Below are 24,407 nucleotides of genomic sequence, written 5' to 3'. Positions count from 1 at the left end.
ACAGAGATTATGTCTCCTCTTTTATGTTTTAACTAACAACTTGGAGGACTCTATATTTTGTTAAGTGTTGAGGACTCACAAACTGATTTATCTCCATTTATAATTTTATTTTGTATTCAAAAAAGAAGTGTACACAATTATAATATCTTCTGGTCCTTAGGTCCTACAGAACAATAACTTCTTGCGTAGGCAACATATGACCTCTTACTATCTAAGGAAATGGGTAAAATTCTACTCTCAAAGTAGTTTTGGGCCAAGCTGGATGTATAGCGATTTGAAGAGAAAATGGATGAAAGATACCCACGAGGAAAGCTACATGGCCTCATTGGCAGCTGTTCTTTTGCCCCTGTTTGCAAATCAGAGGCAAGTAAGTTCTGGAGAGGTTTATTAGGATCCAGACTAGAGCTCTGTTATGCAGGGTAAAGATACTCTTACTCTTCTACCTAAGGGCTGTTTCAGGCACCATAAAGGGAACCAGAGACTGTTTTCAGGGTTTAGGGTAGAGGCAAATTTGTTATACGAAGCAGTAAATAGTCAAAGGTTTGGCCAAGGTTTGTTAGGGATAAATCAGTTCATTGCTTACCATGTTTTTCTTCTGGTTTCCAGGAATATAGCCCATGAGCAATAAAAATTCAAGATGACTCGTTTGGGATGATAAAAGCCATACTCAATCACTCACCTATCAATGAAAATGTTATGACTGTTATTGAGCAGTGTCCTACATGTGATAAAATATTTTTAAAAACACAAAATTAAATGACATCTGTGTCAAGAGAGTTCTATTCCCCTGGTCTCTCTGTCACCTCTAACAGTTCAGCTCATCTTTGAAGGCTGCAGAACCTTGAAAGCAGCAACTTTAGTTGAAAGAAGGAAGAGGAGACCAAGGTTTCTGCACTGGGCTTGGATAGACATCATGATGGAAGGAGAGACTCCTGGTCTTGCCCTGAAGTCTTCCGCCCTTCGCTTAACTCACAGTCAGTCCGACACTGACTGTCATCCCAAGATTGTGGTGATGCTTGGTCTCCAGTCTGGACTTTCCCTGTTCTTTGCAGAAATGAGTTTTTCATAGGATATCCACACAACTCCATGTCCCCTCTCTTATTCATTTTACACGTCACCTCTGAGCTCTAGGACACTTTAAAAGGAGCCTTTGGGTCTAAACTCTAAAGACTGGGGTTAACTTTACTCCAGGACTTCTAGAAAATATTGTTAAACTGTGGTCTCTTAAGAATAGTTGAAGGTGGGATAAGGGCAGAAGCTGATTTCCACCCAAATAATAATCAAGATATTTTCATTATTTAGGAGTTTAATGTTCAAATAATCATATTTATTCTTCTGATCTAATTTTACTGGTACAACACAAATGATTACTAAACTAGTTGGTATCAAATTAATCAAAGCCTCTAGGATATTCAAAAGCCAACATAGGTTATCTCAGTCTCATAGCCTTTCACAAGAAACTAAGATTTTGAAAGAGGCCATGATGTAAAGTATGTTCTGTAGAGTTTGATACATGATGCATAGGTTCCTTAGTGTGGACTTGGACTGGTGATGGTTGCATTGTTACCAGTTCACAATAAATACAGAAACCTAGAGTAAGCCTTAGAAACTTCTATAGAAGTTTGGCAGAGCACTGTTACATGTGTTGAATCTAATAATAAACAATTGGGCCTTGTATTTTGTATGCCTTTTGCTTTTTGTTTCATTTTTCTAGTAATTCATCTTTATTGTATTTTCCAAAAGTACCCATCTGGGAGGGCTTGGAAATAACAAAACGGGTCCTTTACCACAAAGAGTTTGAGACACAATGAAGTACAAGGTTACAGTACAAGACCCATTCCGTCCTATGAAGTTCTAAGATTCTCTGATTCCACATTCCCATTCCAAAACTATTCTAACTTCTCAAAGTTGGTAATTCCTGCATGATGCTATATAAAATTCTTAATAAACTAATGTTCATTTTCCCAAAGATGATCTTTTAGATGACGAGGAAGTCCGGGACCAGAAGCTGGTCTGTAAAGTGCAGCGCCTGGATCTACGCATCCAAAAAGGAGTGGAAAACGAAGTAGAAAAGAATTCCCAAACTTCAGCTCCTAGACCCAAACCTATCCTCTAAAATAAAGAGCTCTGGTGCAAATATCCCGATGCCTTCCTGCAATGAAGCGCCAATCTGGGGCGCCTGGGCCTGCATCTTGCCTGTGCCACTTATCCCAGATCCCTGCACTCGGCTACGAGCACGCCCCCACCAGCCCACACGGCTGCCGCCAGGGCAGCCTGTCCTTCAGCCGGCGCAACACCTGCGCCGCGGAGGGGGCGGGGAGAGCCCGGATTGGCTGGGGCCTCTGCGTCACGCGGCTCCGCCCCTCGGCCTATCTCACCCGACCCCGGCTCCGGCGGGGTTGACCAGACGGCGGGCTGCGATTGGAGGGCCCGACGCGGAGTCGATGACGCAAGGGGAGGCGGGGCCCCGCTGGGCCGTGATTGGAGGGCGGGCTCGTGGGCGCGGCCGGAGGGAGGGTCCGGCTTTTAGGGATTCTGAAAGCTGTAGCGTGTGCCCGCTCTACAGCGCGGCTTGGAGGTGAGCGATGGCGCGGAAGGTGGTTTTGATCACTGGGGCGAGCAGGTGAGACCTCTCGTGATCGTGGCAGCGGCGGATCGGGGGTACAAGGGAGCAGGAAGAATAAGGCCAAGACGACTTGCCACGGACAGACCCCCAAGACGCCTGCCCGTGACTTTGCCTCGGTGGGGACTCGGGCCAGACCCCGTCGCGCTGTTCCCTGGGTCCCCCACTGCGCGAGGTACCGGGCGTGCCGGGTCCTTGAGGTACTCACTCGGTAACTGGTGTTTTGAATTAAACCTGACAATGGAAAGAAAAACTAGAGTCCCAGTAAGGAGAATAGTAGTGATGATCCTGTTGATATCCAGAAAAGGGCGCTTGCCACGCGGACCGCTCTCCCTCTCACCTTTGACCTTCTCCAGTTTTTACCGTCCATGCCTGGCAGTTTAATCGTGACCATGTGGCCATGTCTTGTGCTGCAGGTGTTTTATCTGTGCAAGACTTTCACCCCCTTATTAATTTCAACATCCATGGGCATTAGAACAGTGGGAGAAGAAAAATCTCATTCCGTCTACCACAGTGCGTATGCACCTACCATACACTCTTCAGAAACTCAGAGAAAGGTAACCTTTTCCTGTTAAGGCGTGGGTGGAGTGCAAATAACCATTACCGCCACTTCGTAATTATTCCCGGGCTGCTCGTTTCGACTCAGCCTCTTCTGTTGCCTGTTTTGCCTCTTATTTGCACTTCCCTGAAGAATGTGTGGAGGATGCAACTAATCAAACCATTTTTCTACTGGTTGCATTTGGAGTTTTTGAGGGATTAAGACAGAGGATATGTGAAATGTCATTTAAAATTAGTCCAGTTATCTAGCCACATCCATATTAACTAAGCCAGCTCGGTAGGTGTCTGTGACTGGTAGGTTTTTGGAGTGTCCTCTCCTGAGTGACTTTAACAACTGATCTGGTGCTCCTATGTTGAAGTTTCTTAAGTCAGAATTGATTTTGTATGTTTGTTTCTTTTACATATATTGTGATATGTGCAATTGTATATTTATAGTAAAGGCCTACTGTTCTCAGTGAGGATGAATTAACATAAATATACTTGATGTTCTGTTGGCAGGGCCAACATTACTGATGGTGGTAGGCACTTTTTGGTGTTCCGATTCTTTGCCTGGAATCAGCTTAAGTCTTGGAGGAGGACTGACTTACCTAGGGTTTCATTGCTATCAGCCAAACTGGTCTGACTCCTGTCTCCATCTACTGTGCAGTTTCCCAATGCTCTTTTTGGAGTAGTTTATCTGTCTTTGAATTGTGTGTTCATCCCTGCTTCTCTTTCCCGGTGCCCATCTTATATTTCTTCTTCCTACCTCCTGCTTAATCATGTTGAGTTCTTTCTCTTCCTATTGGTTATCTGATCATAGTAGTTGAGTGCAGCTGGTACCTCCTGCCATGTTACTGATGCCTCTTCCTGAGAGATTCATCCATTCCTTATCAGGAATTTCTGGTGCCTCCAATAGTGACAATGATACCAACAGATAGCAGAGCCCTTGCCTTGAGGAACTTGGACAGCAAAGTAAAACATGGGCACAAGAGACAACTAATAAGATGCTCTTTTCAGTACCTGCTGGTGATGTATTGACTCCCTTTCCTGAGTGGCACAATAAGCACAAAATGAAAACCCCTGGCAGGATAAACTCTGTATTAGAAGAAATACTGAAGGACGGCTCTCATCTGCAGTCCAGTTATTTGTGTCATTGAGCTTTGGCAGAGACACAAACCGGACAGCGTCCTGAGCAAGTGACTGTTAGACTGGGGGGTTCCCCCTTCTTGAAATAATTTTTGAGTCTTTTCTGTCCACCTGGGCTCCTGATTGGAGCTCAAGTGAGCAGAATCAGTTTCCTTAACCAGAGAGAAATGCCTCTATTTGGCACCATCTCAATTCCTGCGTATTCTCTGTCTGAATTGCCCCTTCAGTGGCGTTGGCCTAGCCCTCTGCAAGCGGTTACTGGAGGAGGACAATGGGCTTCACCTGTGTTTGGCGTGCAGGAACATGAGCAAAGCTGACGCTGTTCGCACTGCTCTGCTGGCCTCCTACCCCACCGCCGAGGTCACCACCGTGCAGGTGGATGTCAGCAACCTGCCATCGGTGTTCCAGGCCTCCAAGGAGCTCAAGCAAAGGTAAACCTCTTGTTGACGGGCTTTCTCTCATGTGGTTGCTCAACAGAAGAGATAATAAAATAAGAAAGGATAGGAAAACCTAAAAAGAAACAGGTGAGTGTAAGAAGCAGCTATGCTGAGGAAATCTGTATGAAGTGACCCGTTGTTTCAGTACCACCTTTGCATTCTCAGTCATAATCATGATTACTTCATGAAGATTAATTTTTCTTTTTTTTGTGTGAGGAAGATTGGCCCTGAGCTAACATCTGTGCCAGTCTTCCTCTCTTTTATGTGAGATGCTGTCACAGCGTGGCTTGACAAGCTGTGCTAGGTCCGTGCCCAGGATCTCAGCCTGCAAACCCCGGGCTGATGAAGCAGAGCATGTGAACATAACCACTACGCTACTGGGCTGGCCCTAAGGTTAATTTTTAAGTACACCTTGACATGTGATTGATTGTAATACCTTCCATTAATATCACTCCTTTGGTATTTGAATGCATTTTTTGTATCTTTCCTTCACAAAACAGTTTCATTAAGTAGATCGGGCAGGTGCTGACATTTAATAAGTGGAGAAACAGAGACAGAAATAAGAGTAATATTTATATTGGTTGGCTTGGTCCTAGAACCCAGGTCTCTGCCCTGCTTCCTCAGGTATTTTTTTTTCCCTAGGCCAGTAAAGATTTGTTCACACCTACACAGTAATTGGCATGTCATAGGCATTTGATAAATATTTAGTATATGAAGGAATAGAGTTCTTGGGTATATAACTCCCTAGAAAGTATACAAAAAATTACATATAGGTGCACAATGCATTTTTCTGGAGAGAGAGGGCATGCTTGTTTTTTTAATTCTAAGGGCAATTGATGATCAAAAAGTCAAGAACCCTGCACTAGTCCATGCTGAGCCCCAGGGATAGCTGAAATAATTAATTTTAAAATTAATTTAGTTAATCATTTAATTTTAAATTTTTGTAATTGAGGCCCTTAAGAAACAAGAGTTGCTTTATTTCCTTGGACAGTAAAAGGAAGTGCAATAGAAAGAAAAAATGCCTTCTTGGTAAAGGCATTTACTGAAGAATAAAACTTGGCATTTTCTTTATGTTTATTGATAGCCATTTGCATTTCCCTGCTCCAGATGCACGAGTTACAAAGCAAAAGCCAGTTGTCTTCACCCCAGCTCTTCTCGGTGCAGCCTTAGCCCTTTATAAATGTGGTTTCTCTCTCCTCTATTGCTGAGCTCCTAGGATATTCTGCCATATCATCTTTCTAAAAAGCTGAAGAGGTTTTCTGGGTTCCACATCCCCTACTCCTCCATAACTTAGAGTCTCCAAATCTGTAAAACTGCACAGTAAAGGTTCTTACTGAGTTAAAAACCCTGGAATCAGGACAGAAGTTATGAGTTTCAAATTATGTTTGCAGGCCTTCTTTCCCCAAACTTTCGTAGCCAACTGGTTGTCTTACGTATTTTGTATAGATTTAGTTCATTTCCTTAGTTAGCAGAAATGAACCTTCATCCTAACTTAGTGATAGCTCATTCCAATACGTCCGGATTTAGAAAATGACGGTTGTAGTGATATTCACAGATTTGGGAATATGTGACAGTGTCCAGATGGATCTCTTGCTTATGTCAAGGATCTCCTGCACTTAATGGCCCAAATGTTTATCTTTGATTATAGATCTGAAGTAAGTTAGAACCAAAGAGAGCTTGAGAAGGATCTCTTCCAGTTGGCTAAAGCAACACCACTCCTGACCCCTGGTCTTTGCATCTGTAATCCTCTTTTCTATTAGATATGCGCAGATGAAAACTAATAAGGGATAGTTGCTCTCTTTTATCCAGAATAGAGCAATGGTATCATTTAATCTTTGAAAGTAGTAAGTATGCCACTTTACTGAAGCTGACCTTAATTCGGTGTTCTGGTGCAATCTATACTCTTTTCTAAGCATTTCCTTTTCATTCCAAGTAAAATTTGCTAATATGCTTAGATGAAAGTTTGCAAATTAGACAGTGGAACCACCAGCAATAGATGGACGCTCCCTGTCTTTGTAGCAGTAAGCTGGATGACTTGATCGTATCAATATCAGCGTTTTAAAGTCAGTTTAATAATCAGAGTCATTTGGCTGTCAATTACTTATGGGATGATCCAAAAATGTTTGTGTGTGATCAATATTAGTATTCATGTATGTATGTTAAGGTCCTAGCTTTAGTAGCTATGCCACACGTTGCCCTGGGCTGTACGGAGGACACAGAATCAGTGTGGTGCATAGAATTCTAGGAGATGTTCTGAGTGTTCATGGTGTCTGTTAGAATCATGAGAGCCGGCTCTGCTTGTCTTGAACCTGGTTGAAAAGGAATGTACTTAGATTAAGGCTTATGTAGGTTTAAAAATGAAAAGGCTTTCTCAAGTTAGCATTTCAAAATTCTCTCTATGACAAGCGTCCTGGAGAGAGCCCACCAGGAGAGCCTCGCCCCCATTCAGCTTCCATAATCTCAGTGTATTCTTGTGAGCTTTCATCATTTTACAATAGAGAGCACCTGGCTATGAACAAAGAACGATTTCCACATGGATCTTCTGCTTTGGTAGATATCTTGGCATTCAGATTCCAGCATGGATGGATCAGATTAGGTGAATATGATTATTATATAACTTTTACTTATCAATAGGGAAGATGTGAATCTTAAAAAAAAAGCAAAAAACTTTCTAAGACGAGAAGGGGAGTGGTTTTAATAGACACAGGGTTGCTGCAGTGCGTAATTGGGAGGACTAACCTGGAAAGAGCATTGATCAGAGAAATTTTAACTTCAAAGCCCGTTATGGCTCCCCAAATTCTGTCTGAAGCCCCCATCAGAAAAAGAACACACATATTTACTGTGGCTAAAGAAAAAGAGAAGAAAGTAGTGTAACACACTGATGTGTCATACATTCCTTTCAGCTTGCTGTGGCCACCTTTTTGGTTCAGAGAGTATTTTCTGTCCTTCCTAGACCTTCTTTATTCCAGTTGCTCTAGGGGTAACTAACAATCTTGTCTTGATGTTTTACTTGCAGGTTTCCGAGATTAGACTATGTATATCTAAATGCTGGGATCATGCCTAATCCACAGCTGAATATCAAAGCACTTTTCTCTGGCCTCTTTTCAAGGTAATTTTCATTTTCTCAATGAACTGGTTAGAAAGAAGCTGTTTATTTTTCTGCCTAGTTTTGCCCTCAGTGTGTTAAGTTGGGGGATGAGAAGGTATTGAGAAGAATGAAGACAGAAAGGAAGTGTGGCAACAACATTATGAAAGAAAAGCATTCATCTTTTGTGGGGAGTGCTTCAAGTCATGATTCTGATGGGGTTCTAGGTCTCCAGGACATTCCAAGTGGTTGGATGTTTTGGAAGGTCAATTTTTGGTCTGCCTGAGCGTGTCTATTAGGAAGAACATTTCAGAATCAGGCAGAGTTGTCAGTGAGACTCCAATACCCAGGAAGGCCACTCTGGAAGCATTTCCCAGATGTATGTCAGGTGCTCTGATCAGTAGGCTGGAGAAATGCACAGAACGAAGTATCTTCCTGGGAGAGTCTCAATACATGTTAGAATAGTGGCTTCCAAAAATGTGTGACGGCAACCTACAGTAAGAAATAGATCTTCTTTTATGGCCGAGTGTACTTGTTTGTAAATAGATGGTCTTACTCTGACTGCATGCTGCTTGCGGCACTGCTCCTTTCGTTTTACTTCCCTTCCATTAAACCCACACGCAGTCCCACCCTGGTCTTGACCTATGAAACTGATCTCACGGCAAATCACTGTGTTAACATGTTCAATGCTCCAAGAATTCCCAGTAAGAAAACCACCTGTTTAGCTTTGTTAAACATCCGTTTGTGCAGGGGAGGACTTTTTCTCCTTGGCATAGCTATTATTCTCCCAGAGAACTTTACTTGTAACTCAATTTGGAAGGAAGTGAAGAGAGTTTTAGCGGCAGGTTTTTGAGAGACTTGGGTTCCTGTTGGTAGTATGAGCTATAAGGATATAAGTACTTCTGTGAATTGGGGGGAAGGAAGCATTTTTGCATCTTTTTTTAATACAATAACCCAGTCTGAGCAATAGGTATTTTTACTCCTGTTATTATAGAATCAAGGAAAATGTGGTTTGGGGACAGCGAAGGACAGCATGAGTGTCTCTTAAGTATCCTCAATTAAAGAAGCTTTTAAAAATCATACAATTGTTGGGGCTGGCCCTGTGGCCAAGTGGTTAAGTTCACGTGCTCCGCTGCAGGCGGCCCAGTGTTTCGTTGGTTCTAATCCTGGGCACGGACAGGGCGCTGCTCATCAGGCCACGCTGAGGCGGCGTCCCATATGCCACAGCTGGAAGAACCCACAATGAAGAATATACAGCTATGTACCGGGAGGCTTTGGGGAGAAAAAGGAAAAAATAAAATCTTTAAAAAAAAAAATCATACAATTGTCTTCTGTTTCAGAAAAGTGATTCATATGTTCTCCACAGCTGAAGGGCTGCTGACCCAGGATGACAAGGTCACTGCCGACGGGCTCCAGGAGGTGTTTGAAACCAACGTCTTTGGCCACTTTATCTTGGTAAGAAGACTTTGGGCTTAATAAGCCGACGTTTAGTGCTGTGATCCTAAAGGCTTGCATGGATGCATCACAGTGTGTTTTTGTTAAGCTCATTAGTTTATAGCCAGCATTAAATATCTACTATTTAAGTAGGATGGTCACTCTACTCTTTGGAAACATTGCTTCCCTAAAGCAGCCTATCGATATATTATTTTTTCTTTTTTTAGGATTGACACCTAGGCTAACAACTGTTGCCAATCTTCCTTTTTTTTTTTTTTTAAGGATTGGCACCTAGGCTAACAACTGTTGCCAATCTTCTTTTTTTTTTTTCTGTTTTATTTCCCAAACCCCTCCCCCCATACATAGTTGTATATCTTAGTTGCAGGTCCTTCTAGTTGTGGGATGTGGGACACTGCCTCAACGTGGCCTGACGAGCGGTGCCATGTCCGTGCCCAGGATCTGAACCCTGGGCTGCCGCAGCAGAGCTCATGAACTTACCCACTCCGCCACAGAGCCGGCCCCCTATTTTGTCTTTTGACATCAGCTCGAGAGAGTAGAGAGAAAGAGAGAAAGAAAAACACAAGTGCTTTCAGAAACAATGTACAGAACTGAGAAAAAGTGCACCAGTCCTGTTCTAAATGGTCTTTGAAACTGAGCTTGGCATCAGAGAGGCTGGGGTAGTAGGCATGCCATTATTAAATAATAATTCATAGTCAGTCTTGCGTTATCTTGATTTCTTTCTTGAAGCGTCTGTGCTTGTGTGTTACAATTCCAGGCATGCATATAAAGTTAAGCAGAAGTCTTGCCTGTTCTCTGTTCTTGCCTCAAGTTTAATCTCATAGTTGAGCTTTAATATCTCAAGTAATGCCTGACTCTATTGCCAGATGCTTATAATTCCTGGGTGCTGAAAAGACTGCTTATGATGCTGGGACAGATCCTGTATCTCTGACACTTTTATATTCATGATCACTTTTCTTCATCTTAAGCCTAATTTCCTTCCACATTGGACCTCCTTGAGGACTGGCCTATATTTGCAATAAATTAAGATCTATACAAACATTGGAATATCATGGAACCATTGAAAGAAATGAGATAAATATTTTGCATTTATATGGAATGGCTTCCAGTATTTTATTATTAAGAAGAAATAGCAGGGTGCAATATGCATAGTGTGATCTCATTTGTATAAACACAGAAAAAGATCTCTCTTTACATATTATTTATACATGTATATAGTATTTCTAGAATAATACAAATGAAATTGGGAACACTGGTTGCCTTTGATGAACCAGGGTGGCAGAGTATTGGAGATGAGTGGAGATTCATGTTTCATTCTATATCCTTTAGTACTATTTTTTTTAATGATATGTGGTATTAGTTTTTCAATGACAAAAGTTAATTTAAATATAGAGTCAGGAGGGGATTGAATTCTTATCTGGTCATTTTTTTTATAACTTTACAGGGATCCATTGTCTGACATTTCCTTTATCTTTTTAAATAATCCTTTCCCCTTTCTTTGCCCTCTTTTTGAATTATTAAATTAATTGGTAATTATAGAGGATAAGTTATTAATAGTGTGTTAATTTTTTGATAGATCTAGTGTTTAGAAAATTAAATTAAGAAAATCAAGTATTTGGGTAATCTGGGTAGGGGGAGTGGCAGAGGAGAGTTGTGACCATAGGCACAGTTATTACAGGGTCCTGGTGATATGACTTATCCTTGTGTGTCCTTGTAGAGGTAGGCATGTCAGCAGGGGTTTTGGAACTGATTTATCAAATAAAATAATAGAAAGGCTTATAATGCCTTCCATGCTCTTCAAATTAAATTTAAGAATCTTACCGCTTTTTATGAAACACATACTAGGATTCTAGGTTCAGGGGTAAATGCTTCGTACAAAGGGATCCACGCCCAGTTTGATTATATATAAAATGACCAGACTTTTAGGGTTGTTATAAAGAGTGGAGATAATTTCTGTAAAGTTCCAGGCATAGTGTGGTATTACAGTTGAGGAACCAATGACCTGGTTTAATCTCATGTTTATGATTTCTTTTGATTGCATTTGACTTATTTGTTCATTGCAAATATGGAGCACATCGGAAGCTTTCCTAGATTTTTGTTTAATAAACTTTTTGTTTTAAATTTACAAAATTATTGCCAAGATAGTACAGAGAGTTCCTGTATACCCTACACCCAGTTTCCTATATTATTAACATCTTACATGGGTATGGTATACAATTAGTGAACCAATATTGATACATTATTATTAATGAATTTCCACACTTTATTCAGATTTCTTCAATTTTTGTCTGATGTCCTTTTTCAGGTCTAGTATCCCAGCTAGGATACCACATTACATTTAGTAGTCAAGTCTCCTCTTGGTTGTGACAATTTCTCAGACTTTCCTTGCTTTTGATGACCTTGACAGTTTTGAGGATTAATGCTCAGGTACTTTGGAGACAGTCCCTCAATGGGGATTTGTCTGATGTTTTTCTCAGGGTTAGACTTGAGTAATGTGCTTGTGGGAGGAAGACCGCAGAGGTGAAGTGCCTTTCTCATCACATCATGTCAAGTGTGTATACTATCAATGTGACTTCTCAATGTTGATGTTATCTTTGATCACTTGGCTTCAAGTGGTGTTTGTCAGGTTTTTCCATTGTAAAGTTATTCTTTTTCTTTCTCCCTTTGCATACTGTACTCTTTAGAAGGGAGTTACTATTATAGCCCACACTTAGGGGAGGCTCAATCTCCTTAATGCGGATTAGCTACATAAATTGTTTGGAATTTTTCTGCAAGGGAGATTTTTGTATTCTCCTCCATTTAATTTTTTATTCAATCATTTATTTATTGATCAATTATATCTCAAAGCTGAAAAAATCTTTTATTATATCCTTGTGGACTATGGATATATATTTTCTACTTTGTCTTATAAATACTACTTTATCTTTTTGCTCAGATTATTTCAGTTTTGGCCATTGGGAGCTCTTTCAGTCAGATCTTGTATATTTTCTGTTTTGATCACGTCCTTTCTGATGTTTCAAGATACTTCAGGATCATCTTGTGTGTTACATGCTCCAGTCCTAGAATCAGCCGTTCTTTAAGGAGATCTGATTCCTTTTATTGGAAAATGGTGTTAGAAACCAAGATCTGGGTGCTCATTGCTGTTGAGATAGCGATTGCTTCGAATCGCTCTCAGCTAGCCGAGCAAGGAGATATATATGTGGATACTGATCCAAGTATGTATAAATATCTATAAATATTTTTGTATGTAATCATTTGTGTCTTTATTAAGCTAAACATGAGCTCATACTGATGTCTCTAACTCTAATCCATTATCACATGGATCATTCCAGCCTCCTCCCTTGTTTATCTGTAATATCCCACTCTAACAGTGACAAACCTGTTCAATTCCAGTATTCGTTTATAGTAGTTTCAAAATTGTTATCCTGTATTCCCCCAGTATATTTTGATACATTTTTTGTTTCTTTTTTTCCTCATTCAGATTCAGGAACTGGAACCTCTCCTCTGTCACAGTGACAGTCCATCTCGGCTCATCTGGACGTCATCTCGCAATGCAAAGAAATCTAATTTCAGCCTTGAGGACTTCCAGCACAGCAAAGGCCAGGAGCCCTACAGCTCTTCCAAATATGCTATTGACCTTCTGAGTCTAGCTTTGAACAGGAACTGCAACCAGCAGGTGAGGCCTTTCTTAGTGATACGGAAGTGGCAGGGCAGTGGTTTCTGAACTATAGTTCGTTTCCTAGTAACATGGCTGACTGTCTATTAACTATTGTAGTTTATAACATGCAGTATAGTTTCTTGATCAGGATTGCTGTGAGCACAAGACCAGGCATGAATAAGATTGATAGTTGGTGTATGTGAAAGTTTTAGGGCAGAGATAATTAGCTGCTGACTTTTTAGGTGTCTGGGGGCTCATTCACCATTTTGTAGCTCTTCAAGAGCTATAACTTCTGTAACAGAATGACACTACTTCCGAAACCAATACCTACTGTTAAGCCCTTGCTGTGTTTTAGGTGCTGTACTCTGTATCTGGGTGTGTCATTTAATACCTTTCCCATCACAGTGAGGTGGGTCTGAATATTCCCATTTCCATGTGAGGACACTGAAGTTTGGGAAGTTAAGTCATTTACCCAGAAGACACACAACTAGTAAATGATAAAGCTCAGAGTTGAGCCCAAGGCTGTCTGACTTTATAGCTGGGACTTTTCCCACAAAACTATTCTGCCTCCCAGTGTTTATCAATATCAGATGCTATAGGATGGTCAGTACTTATAAAGCTCTCTGGATAGTGGTGATCTTTGGTGAGACTCCAGAGAGCTGTCTCTGCGAGGACCCTGGGTTTAGAGGCTGTTTCTTTAGAGTGGGCAACCCCTCTCAGTCATGCTGGCTCCCTGTGGCCTCCATGGTCTGGAATTTACTGCTTCTCTGTATGTCTCTCTTGCCTGGGTCTAAAATCTTAACTGAAAATCTCCATTCTGTCCCATGGGCATTTTTCTTCGTTTTCTTGGACTGTTGGTTGAGTGTGGGACGGTGGAGAAATTTAATTCCACTAATATTTACAAGAAGACCTATCATGTTTAGGGCAGTAGGTCAGCCTTAGGTGTGAGGAGGAAGGAGAAATGACAAGATGACTCAAAAAGTATCTGCCCTTAAGGAGCTCCTTTGATCATACATTAGACGCAGCAGTCTAAGCCTTGTGTGATGGTCTGAACAACATGATTTATTCTGGAATGGAGACCTTTCTTTATCAGATGGAATTCTCACTTGTGTGTTCTGGCTCTTCGAATCATGCCTCTTCATGAAGAGGACGGTATGTAAGAAGATGCTAACTCTCTAGAACTGGATTTGAATCCTGGCTTTGTCACTGGCTTTGTAACCTTGAACAAATTGTTTGATCTCCCTGTGCCTTGGTTTCCTCATCTGTAAAATAGGGATAATAATAGTGCCTAACTCACGGATTTGTTGGGAGAATTAAATGAGGGGATTGGAATGAAGCAGTCACAGCAGTGCTTTGTGTTCAGAATGTGTGTGTGTTTGTGCATGTGTCTGCACACGTGTGTACATGCGGTATGAATGAGTGGGGACGTATGTGCTTGTGTGCATGCATCCATGTGTGGGTGTGCATCCCCATGCACGTATATGGGTTTTGTGGGTGTGTGCGCGTGTATGAATGTGATTGTATATGTGGTGTGTATGCATATGCATGTCTGCTTGTGCATGTGAGCATGAGGTCTGTACATGTGTGTGCACATGCTTGTGTGTGTGTGTGTGTTGGCTGTTATTGTTATTATTATTATTATTATTATATTTGACCTTAGTGTGTTGGTCCAGTGGTGAGCCTCCTTCTGAGGTTTCTTGAGATATTTAAAAACTTGTCACAACTGCTCGTCCCCTGGACACTCCCTTTTAGGGGCAAGGTTACAGTGGATTAGCTTCTTTTTGTCATGAAAAGTTCTTGGATAAGACTGCCTCCTTGTTTGTTTCTTTTGTTGCTCAATGTCCAAAAGTCATTGTGTTGGAAACCCTGGATTTTAGTTCACAGGTGTCTTCATTGAAGGCTGAATAGTCTCCAAGTGTTCCTAGCTAGGTACCAGAATAAGAAACTTTCCTTAGCTATCTTTGGAGCAAAATGTTACTTTCTTGGGAAGAAGTTTTGGTCTATCAGGATGAGGAGTCCAGGCTCTTGACATTTGGTCAGAGGACCAACAGAGGCCTGTCGGTACATCGAGGGGACTCCCAGGGACTGGATTATGTGTGTCAGGTGCCGCTACGCCTCTGCAGCCCTGAGTCAAGGAGGAAGAGTTTCTAGCTTCTGCTGCTCAGGGTGCTGTCTGTCCGCTGAACTGTCTGTGTTACACTGACACTTCTTATTTTTCATTTAAAAGAAAAAAGAAGATTAAAAGTAATAAAAATATGAGTTAAAATAGTCAATATCAAAACAAGGTAAAATACAGTGAAAATTAAACTAAATCAACTCGTAAAACAAATCTTGGTGCTCTGAGGATTACTAAAGACTACGCAGGGCCATTTCTATTAACATACGCTCTGTGGTAATTGGGGCTCTCTTTATAAGACAGATCTTTCTGACATGATGAGTCCTAGGCTAAGACCTTGCTTTAGAGATCTTCAGTTGGAGGCTGTTTGTGGAACCACACACAGCCTTTCGTTCCTCTCTGTTGCCAGGAGCTGGAGGTATGGGTCTTATGTACCTGCAGGGCGATGGATACATACTTTATTTTATTTATTCATTTGCTTATTTTTTGGCTGAGGAAGATTTGCCCTGAGCTAGCATCTGTTGCCCCTCTTCCTCTATTTTGTATGTGGGTCACTGCCACAGCATGACCACTGTTGAGTGGTGAGGGTCCGTGCCCAGGAACTAAACCCAGGCTGCTGAAGAGGCAGAGTGTGCCGAGCTTAACCACAAGGCAACTAGGCCAGCCCCAGCAGACACATACCTTAGCTGTCTGTATTTACTAGATCAGAAAGTTCCTAAAGGCAAAGACTGTACCATATATGTCTTTTTTATCTTGTGTTTATTATGGCTGATAAACTGGTCTTCAGTTAAGCCAATCACATGGAAAACTCAGGTAACCAGGGCCTACTTTTCTCCTCTAGCTTCAAGCTTGGTTATTCTTTGTACTATAAGTTTCTTCAGAATAAAGCCTTTGTCTTACTAATTTTTATACCCTGAAGGCTTCTCATAGTGAGTTCTCAGTACGTGATTCTTAAACTGAAATGGTCTACCCAGCTTCAAGGACAGCTCAGAGTGTAAATCCTTCATGCTCCCTTGCTTATTTGTGTATCTCCTTTATTAACTAGCATATGGGTGGACTGAGTCAACATACATTGAATTAAAATCTTATTGCTACCCCTCTCTGTGTTCCCAGGGTCTGTATTCCAGTGTGTTGTGCCCAGGTACAATGTTGACCAATTTGACGTATGGAATTCTACCTCCCTTTATATGGACGCTGCTGATGCCGTTCATATTGCTGGTAAGTGAAGAACACTTCTTGTCTATACTTAGTTTAGTTACACTGTTCAATTTGAGACCAAAAAGATGTGTTTAAGAGTTGGGAAGTGATTTAAGAAATTGAACCTGAACGTGGCAGAATTCCATTTCACTTAAGGTTTTTGAAGTTAGTTAATATGTAACCTCTGTTTCGTCCTACTTGATGTGCCCACCACTCCACCACCCGAGTGTCCACTTCTCTTTAAGGGAATGTTTCTTTGATCATGCACCATAGATCCCAAGAGTTCTCTGATTATATAATTTTGGGAAACCTGTGTTAAGTGATATTAAACTGGATTTCTCTGAGCTTTCAATGTGGTCATGTGCTTCAGAAATTCCCAAGAAGGAGATGATTGTGCACTGTCTGACCCTAGAACCAGGTTTTTGCCTGTTTATTTTGGTTTGTGTTTTGAGCATCTTGCAGGACCAGTGTTCCTCCAGCACACGTTAGGAAATCTCCCTCCCTTTTAGAGTTCAGGAAAAAATGTCCTTTCATTATGGTAGGTGTTGAAAAAAGATGAGAGGGAAATATGCCTTCATGTTAAAAGTGGTTGACCTGGAGTGATGGAGATTAAGTGATGCTTCTTTTTTTTTTTTTTCTGCTTTATTTCCCAACCCCCCGGTACATAGCTGTATATCTTAGTTGCAGGTCCTTTTAGTTGTGGGATGTAGGACGCTGCCTCAACGTGGCCTGACGAGCGGTGCCATGTCCGCGCCCAGGATCCGAACCCTGGGCCGCCGCAGCAGAGCGTGCGAACTTAACCACTTGGCCACGGAGCCGGCCCCTAAGTGATGCTTCTTTTTGAGACTTCTTTATTTTTTGATACTTAAAAAAAATGTTCTATGATAAGAAATGCAGGTTATCTTTTTTAAAATGTAAATGAATAATGCTTTTGTGACTCTATTCTTGATGTGATTCTTGAACCCCCAGAAAATGACTATTGTTTTCTTCTCCTCAGCTTCGCTTTTTTGCAAGTGCTTTCACTTTAACACCATACAATGGAACAGAAGCCATGGTATGTTACTAGAGTTTCAATGGCTTGTACAATCACTTACAGGTGTAAATTGTAAGTTCACTGGTAGTAGGAACAATCTCAACAAAAAAGATAAGAAAACAAGCTCTGTGAATAATCAGGGTCCTATTTAAGACTAAGGTGGACCATAAGGCTGAGAGCAGAGCATTCGGAGTGAAGTTTGAGAGTTTATATCGACCATGGCACTGGATACCATAGTGGAAGGGATAGCAGTTTTCTAGAAGCAAGATCCACTAGCAGCTAGAGGAGTGTAGAGCAGTGGAATACTACTGGCAAAGCAAGATGGTGGCTGGGCAATCACTGTGAGATTTCCCATGGAGAAAGTGCATCTTGTGGGTCAAGAGTAGAGGCAATTAAGTCCAGCTGCATTTCCTTATATGGAAATTCCCTTTCCTCTGTCAATATTAGAGGATCAAGTTGTTATTTTATTAGAAAACCACTGCATTTCCTTGAATCACATGGCAAGTGGATTGTGTGTTTCCTCATCGCCGGCAGATATTACTAATGGATCATAGTACTCTTTGCTATTATACACAAATGATGTCTTTGACTATTTCCAACCCAAGACCCCAAAGGCATCCTCTACTAATGGGTTAGAATTGTTATTCAAGATGGAACTCATTCGTCCTCTGTTCTTTATTTACACCATCTGGTCGAGATCCCATTGTGTTAGAGTCAGTTCTTTGTGTGTCTTCCTCACTCCATTTAGCTCCTTCAGGATTTTTGCTGTCCATCTTGGAAACTTGAGAGCCTAGTACTGTAGTGTTTATATTTAGTAGATTCTTAAATTTTGGCTGAACTGAAATTAACTAAGGAAAATATTGAAGAAATTACCTCGACACTCCTGTTTTGGTAAACATTGCAGAAATAAATGCATTTATTGTAGGGACACAAGTTGATTGTAGAAGCAAGTGCTTTTAAACTAATTTTAATTAGTTCTTGATATATTTGCCAAACCATTAGAAATAATGAATACTCCTTTCAGAATTACTCATTCTGCACATCTATAACACTGAAAATCAAGCGTAGAGGTCATGTATATATTGAGTGTCAGTGGTATGGGGAGTAGTTAGAAGAAAAACCTCCAGTTATTAAGGATCTCAGAGTCATGTTTAGAAAAAAGAATGAATACAGAAAATGGGCAAGAAATAAAGCATCCTGTCATCAGACGGTGAGTCCTCTAGGAACAACTAGAAAGGGGGACCAGGGGGGGCTGGCCCCGTTGGATGGAGCAGACGTTGCTGACTAGGTAGGGCTTGATCGGAGCCCCAAAGGGTGGGTGGGATTTGGATAGGACAGACAGCATGACCCCATGTCTCTGTTTAAAAACTTTGTTGTGCCCCTGATGTAATTTCCTAAAATGTGGGTGGGTAGGAGAATATCCCTCTCATTGCCACCTAGTGATGGTTGTAGATGCTGGTGCCTATGGATGAGGATTTGAGCATACCACTTGTGTACAAGTCTCTTCAATCTTTGGATCAGTTTTATCTCCTTAAATTGACTGAGCGGCCTAAAGCACAGTGGTTAAGAGTGTGGGCTCTAGAATTCTGCTAGAATCCCAGTTCTCCAGTGCCTGCCTGTGAACCCTGGGGCACATTTTTTCACTCATCTAAGCCTTTTATTATCTGTAAAATAGGAATTTTAGAAGTAAATGAGAGAAGGCTTCTTGTAAAGGAGTCAGTATATTTCAGTATTTAAGATTTTAAAGAAGACTATCTTAATGAAAACAGTAAAGTTCTGGCCTGCGAATTGACAGAAGAGTAGAATAGAGTAGAAAGTTTAGACTAGACCCATAGCATTCACGGATTTAGTGTATGATAATGATAGCATTCCAAATCAGTGGGGAAAAGACGGGTTATTCCACAAATGTTGCCAAACAGTCGAATAACTTCTTTTCTTTTACCTTACACTCAAATAAAATTCTAGGTAAATTAAAAGATTTATAGGGGCCGACGCCGTGGCCGAGTGGTTAAGTTCATGTGCTCCACTTCGGTGGCCCAGGGTTTCGCTGGTTCCGATCCTGGGCAGGGACCTAGCACTGCTCATCAAGCCATTCTGAGACAGCATCCCACATAGCTCAAAGTACAACCAGAGGCACTCACAACTAGAATATACAACTATGTACTGGGGGGGCTATGGGGAGAAGAAGAAGGAAAAAAAATAAAAAGAAGATTGGCAACAGATGTTAGCTCAGGTGCCAATCTTTAAAACATAGAAAAAAGAGATTTACACATTAAAGTTAAAATATATAATTACTAGAAGGAAATATTGGGAAATTTTTAAATAGTTTGAGTGTGGAGGCTTAGCTATTCCAAGTTACCATAAAAGAAAAGACTGAAAATTGTGATTAAATAAAAGTAAAGATGCTTGCATGACTAAAATCCTCACTATAAACGTACTACAAAGACTAACCACAAAGTGGAAGAAAAGTACCTGCCATTCATATCGTAAATAAAGAGTTCGTTTTCTTAATAGTTTAGGAGCTTCAACAAATCAAGGAAAACAATAACCTATTGGAACAAGGGGCAAAGGACATGAACACTTTTTAAACTGTTAGTTGTATGAAAAGCTGCCCAAACGTATTTCTACTAAGAGAAATGCAAGTTAAAACGACAATGAAAAATTGTTTTTCAGCTTGATCAGCAAAGATTAGAAAGTTTGATAGTACGTTGACTGGCAAGGATATAGGGAAATGAGAACTCTTACAAACCCTGGGGGAGAGGAGATCTATATAGCCTCTGTCAAGGACTCTTTGGCAAGATCATTCAAAATAATAAATACATATACCCTTAACCCCGAAATTCCATCTTTGGCAGTTATCGTATAGATGCACTCAAATTTATATGAAATGGTGTATTCATCATCTGTCACGGTGTGGTTTGTAATAGCAAAGATGGTAAACAACCTATATGTCCATCAATTGGAAACTGATTGTATAAATTATGGTACATCCATGAAATGGAATACTGTGCTGCTTAGGATGAAACAGCCCTACATATGCTGATTGGAAAATATCTCCAGGGCCTATTGTTCAAGTGAAAAATGCAAAGTGTCGAATAGTACATATGCTTCCATTTGAGTATGAGAAAAGGATATGTATGTTTTTAAGCAAATGCTTTTCTTTGGAAGAATACCTAAGGTATTAGTAAGAGTGCTTGCTTCCAGAGAGAACTAGGTGGCTGGACAATTGGGAAGAGAGGAGGACTAACTTTTTACCACGTGTATCTTTTGAATGTTGTACATATGCATGCTTATCTAGTAATAGAATGAAATATTATATAAATGACTTGCACTTTACTGGGCAGGTTAGTATCAACTCAGAATAAGCTCGTCTATATGCCGTAAACTTTAATTTTGGGATTAAGGGAAGAGACAGCTAATATATGAGGGTTATTTTGCTTTACATAAATTCTCAAAGGGTACTAATAAGCAGGCTGCCTTACTTTCTTCCTTCAAATTACAGTAGTGGTTTGTGAAGACATCAAAATTAGCTGATGATATTCAAGAGGATTTTTAGAATTTGTTTGTAGGTCTGTTAAGCACTAATTGTAAATCCCCACCAGCCTCACTCACCTTGGGCAGAACAAAAAAATCATTGTCACCCTCTTCTTTTCCAGGTATGGCTTTTCCATCAAAAGCCAGAGTCTCTTGATCCTTTGGCCAAATACCTGAGTAGTACCACTGGCTTTGGAAGGAATTATGTAATGACCCAAAAGGTAAATCTGTTTACATTGTTACATCGAAGAGGTTTACTGCTAGGATGATGAACTAGTCCCCTGGTGCCTGACCAGCCCCACCAGCTTCCTGGTGTCTCTTTCCTGGGTCTTCCCTCTCTGTGTGCTGGGAACACACTGGCCTGTTTTCATCTTTGTCTGCGTTCTTCTGCCTCTGAGCCTTTGCCTGTCTTCTCTCCACCTGAACTGCTCTTACCTTTCTTCTTTCAACTGATTGATTTTTACTATTTATTCTTAAGACCTCAGCTTGTATCTCAGCATTCTCTGGCCCGTTAGACTGGGTCAGATGCCTCCGTTGTTGGCTTCCTTAGCATCTTATACCTGTTGTGTGCAGTATTCAGTCAACATCTGGCTCCCTTGTCCAAATATAAGCTCTGTGCGGAGGAGGATTGTACCCCTCTTTCCTAGCATGTTGCCTTGCACGTGGTAGGTACCAAATAAATCTATTGCAAATTGGATGAAATATAAAGTGTCTTTCTGAGTGAAGCTAACTTCCCTTTGAGTATTCAGTTCCACTTGTGACCGTTATTAGCTTTAAGAGATTGGTGTTTTGAAGAGGCAGGAGATGGGGTATGGGAAAAAAATCAGTGCTGTGTGTTTTAGACTGTATAATCTTATAAGAAGATATCAAACATAGAGTTACATATTAGAAAATGAGGAATTTATTTTGAACCTATATGAGTTAATTTTGTTGTATTTTTGTCATGAGTAAGGTTTATTTCAGCCTCCCATTTTTCACTGCCTAGCTTATTGTGAAGAGTCATTGGCATAAAATAAAACTAGATTGAGGCAAGTAAGTTATCTCAGGGAAGTGAAATAATGGGCAGTGTTCTTGTCTATATGTCAGTAGCTTGAGGTCTGAGGGCACCCATGCTCCCTGCTTCCTGTGGTGTCTGTTTACTAGAAGCAAACCTGTGTACCTCCAGTGTTTTTCAAAATATGTTCTGTGGGATACTAGTTACTTGAGGAGATTTGCAAAAAGCAGTCTGTCAGTCAAGTAAATTTGAGAAGTGCTTCACATTAGGTATACCCCTCTTTCAGAGACGCGTACAATGCACGTTAGCCCAGTAAACGCTTTTTTGAGAAGTTGGTACAGTTAAGAAGTACGTGTGAAATGTTTCATCCTGGTGGTTCCAAACTGTTCTTGACTATGTGACATTTTCTTTTAACTTCAGGTTTTACATAACAATAACATCCCAAAGAACACACTTTGGGAGCTCTATTGTAATTAATAAGCTTACTTTTAGGCCCTCAGAGTTTGTTTGAACTTACTGTCTGTTAATCTCCAGGGAATGATTCGTTTACCAAGGGGAGAAAATGTTTAATTCTGTAGCCAAAGCATTTTATTCGCATTTTATGGAAATGCATTGAAGAAAGTGTTTTGACCTTGGATTAATTTGGGGAAGTCAGCTTCTCCTCTGTTAAAAGGTTGGGTTGAACTAAATAGATCTCTCATGCTGGGGAGATCCAGTTCCAATATAGAAAAGAGAGAGCCCCTCCAGTTCCAATATAGAAAGACTCTAATGTGATTGAATGACTGTAAATGTAATTTCCAAAATGTTATGAAGTTTTCTTTAATTTTTAGCCTTTTAGCTTTGTGAAGAGCGAGCCTTTTTCTGAAGTTTTGGCTCTGTGATGACTTGAAAAGAGATATCACTTTATTCTATAGGGGCTGAAAATTTGCTTTTATATACAGTGTATCAGTTAAAGTCAGATTTTCTACACAAAATAGAAGATTGTTAAATAACAATGGGTTAAACAAGATAGGAGCTTAGATTTCTCACGTGTAAAAACAGTTTGGAGAGAGGCAGGCGTGGGCTGGCTTGGCAGCTCCTCAAATTGTCAGCTACCCAGGTTTCTTCCGTCACCCTCTGCCATCCCTAGGGATGGCCCTCATCCTTACAGCTCAAGAGCGGAGTATGGAATAAGGGAGAAAGAAGGGAATGCCCCATTCCTTTTAAAGAGACTCCTGGGTGGTACCCACAACACTTCACTTACATCTCATTGGCCAGAACATAGTTACATGGTGCCCACGAGCTTCAGTGGAGGCTGGACATGTAGTCTTTCATCTGGAAGGCAGTGAGCCCAGCTAAAGTCAGGGCTCTTTTACTAAAGAAGGAGGTGGGTAGCAGTTGGAATAAAAAAAAAAAAGAATCCTTGATTTTCCTCTTTTGTCCTGTCTTATATCACAGTTGGTTGGTATCTTCTATTACTGGGTACATAGGAGTTAGGGGAGACAGCAAAACTCAGATCTTTCTGTCTTGCTATTTAAGGGAAGCATCAGTAGGTTTGGTGACTGTGGGAGTCTAGACTGAGAATTATAGGTCCTCAGGATCTCAGAGTTTCCTAATACTCCCCATGTGGCTGCCACTGCTGCCCTTTCCAACTGGCCATTTTCTTTTTTTTCAGTTTTCTTACATGTGTTGAATGCCTTCCTTTTATACAAACACTATTCATTTGATTTTTCCTTTCTGGTCATCCCTATCTTTGCTTCTTTTCCAGATGGACCTAGATGAAGACACTGCTGAAAAATTTTACCAAAAGTTACTGGAACTGGAAAAGCACATTAGGGTCACCATTCACAAAACAGATGACCAGAGCTAAGGATGACACACTCTAAAACGTTGTGGACCTTCTGTGCATTTCGGAGCACATGGGTTTCTATTGAGCTGGATGATGTGCATTTGTGGTAAACTATGAACTATAATTGTCTTTTTTCCTTCCTTTCAGAATTATCTCTAAGACTGTGTATGTGTGCATGTGTGTGTGCACATGAGAAAAAGATTGGTAAAATAAAATAGGAGTTAGATATTCTCCAGATGCTGTCATATCAAACTTGTGCTAGAGACACCCAGCAGAGTATCAGGTATTTGTTCTGCCCACTGGAGCCCAAGGTACACTTCATGGGATGCGGTGAGGACCAGGCACACACTGGTCCTCCCTTTGGCCTGCCCCAGCAGGAGGAAGGACTGGCCACTCTCTGAAAGGCAATCTTAGCTTTGCTCCTTTTCTTATGAGCAATTTTTCTAGGTCTTGTGCCTTATTTCTTCCTCCACATGCTGCTTCTAACACTCCTGAGATTATTGGAATTCTAACAATCCTAAAGCAGATGCCCATGTAGTTAATTACAGAAACGAAAGTATATATGTATTTGGGCCACTTGATTTACTTCTTTTCTTATTTAAAAGTGTCTTTTATTGATATTGAGGTAGTCCATGTTAATATTGGGCCTGACATATGAGACCGTTTGCAAATTTGCTCTTTACTGACCGACATATTTTCATGATCGTAGACATATATATATATGTGTATATATATTATATATATGTATATATACATTTTTGTTTGTT

General features: G+C 40.8%; 1 protein-coding gene across 4 annotated transcripts; it reads left to right on the top strand.

Moving 5' to 3' along the window:
• Positions 1-2,451: 2,451 nt before the first annotated feature.
• On the top strand, positions 2,452-23,871 carry HSD17B7 (hydroxysteroid 17-beta dehydrogenase 7). 4 transcript variants are annotated; one of them, XM_008533320.2, is made up of 9 exons: positions 2,452-2,623; positions 4,534-4,737; positions 7,760-7,852; positions 9,169-9,283; positions 12,762-12,956; positions 16,168-16,272; positions 17,249-17,305; positions 20,941-21,039; positions 23,560-23,871. In XM_008533320.2, the coding sequence occupies exons 1-9, from the start codon at positions 2,586-2,588 to the stop codon at positions 23,659-23,661; spliced, it is 1,008 nt and encodes a 335-aa protein (XP_008531542.1). In that variant the 5' UTR covers positions 2,452-2,585; the 3' UTR covers positions 23,662-23,871. The 4 variants fall into 4 exon arrangements, 2 of the variants coding, with proteins under 2 accessions (XP_008531542.1, XP_008531543.1); XR_011536875.1 differs by having other exon boundaries at positions 2,500-2,623; positions 9,195-9,283; XR_011536876.1 differs by lacking the exon at positions 17,249-17,305 and having other exon boundaries at positions 2,500-2,623; positions 9,195-9,283.
• Positions 23,872-24,407: the final 536 nt, after the last annotated feature.

This window comes from Equus przewalskii, unplaced genomic scaffold, assembly GCF_037783145.1.
Source record: "Equus przewalskii isolate Varuska unplaced genomic scaffold, EquPr2 ChrUn-5, whole genome shotgun sequence".
In the NCBI taxonomy this organism is placed as follows: Eukaryota; Metazoa; Chordata; class Mammalia; order Perissodactyla; family Equidae; genus Equus; species Equus przewalskii.
Note: the sequence above shows the minus strand (reverse complement) of the source record. Positions and strands in the feature narration are given on the sequence as shown.

What these genes read in the sequence shown, in the direction of transcription:
- HSD17B7 (XM_008533320.2), top strand. Translation starts at nt 2,586, where the DNA reads ATGGCGCGGAAGGTGGTTTTGATCACTGGGGCGAGCAG. An exon ending in TCTTTGGCCACTTTATCTTG is followed by an intron (nt 9,284 to 12,761) that starts GTAAGAAGACTT and finishes TTCCTCATTCAG; the next exon opens with ATTCAGGAACTGGAACCTCT. An exon ending in ACAATGGAACAGAAGCCATG is followed by an intron (nt 17,306 to 20,940) that starts GTATGTTACTAG and finishes CTTCTTTTCCAG; the next exon opens with GTATGGCTTTTCCATCAAAA.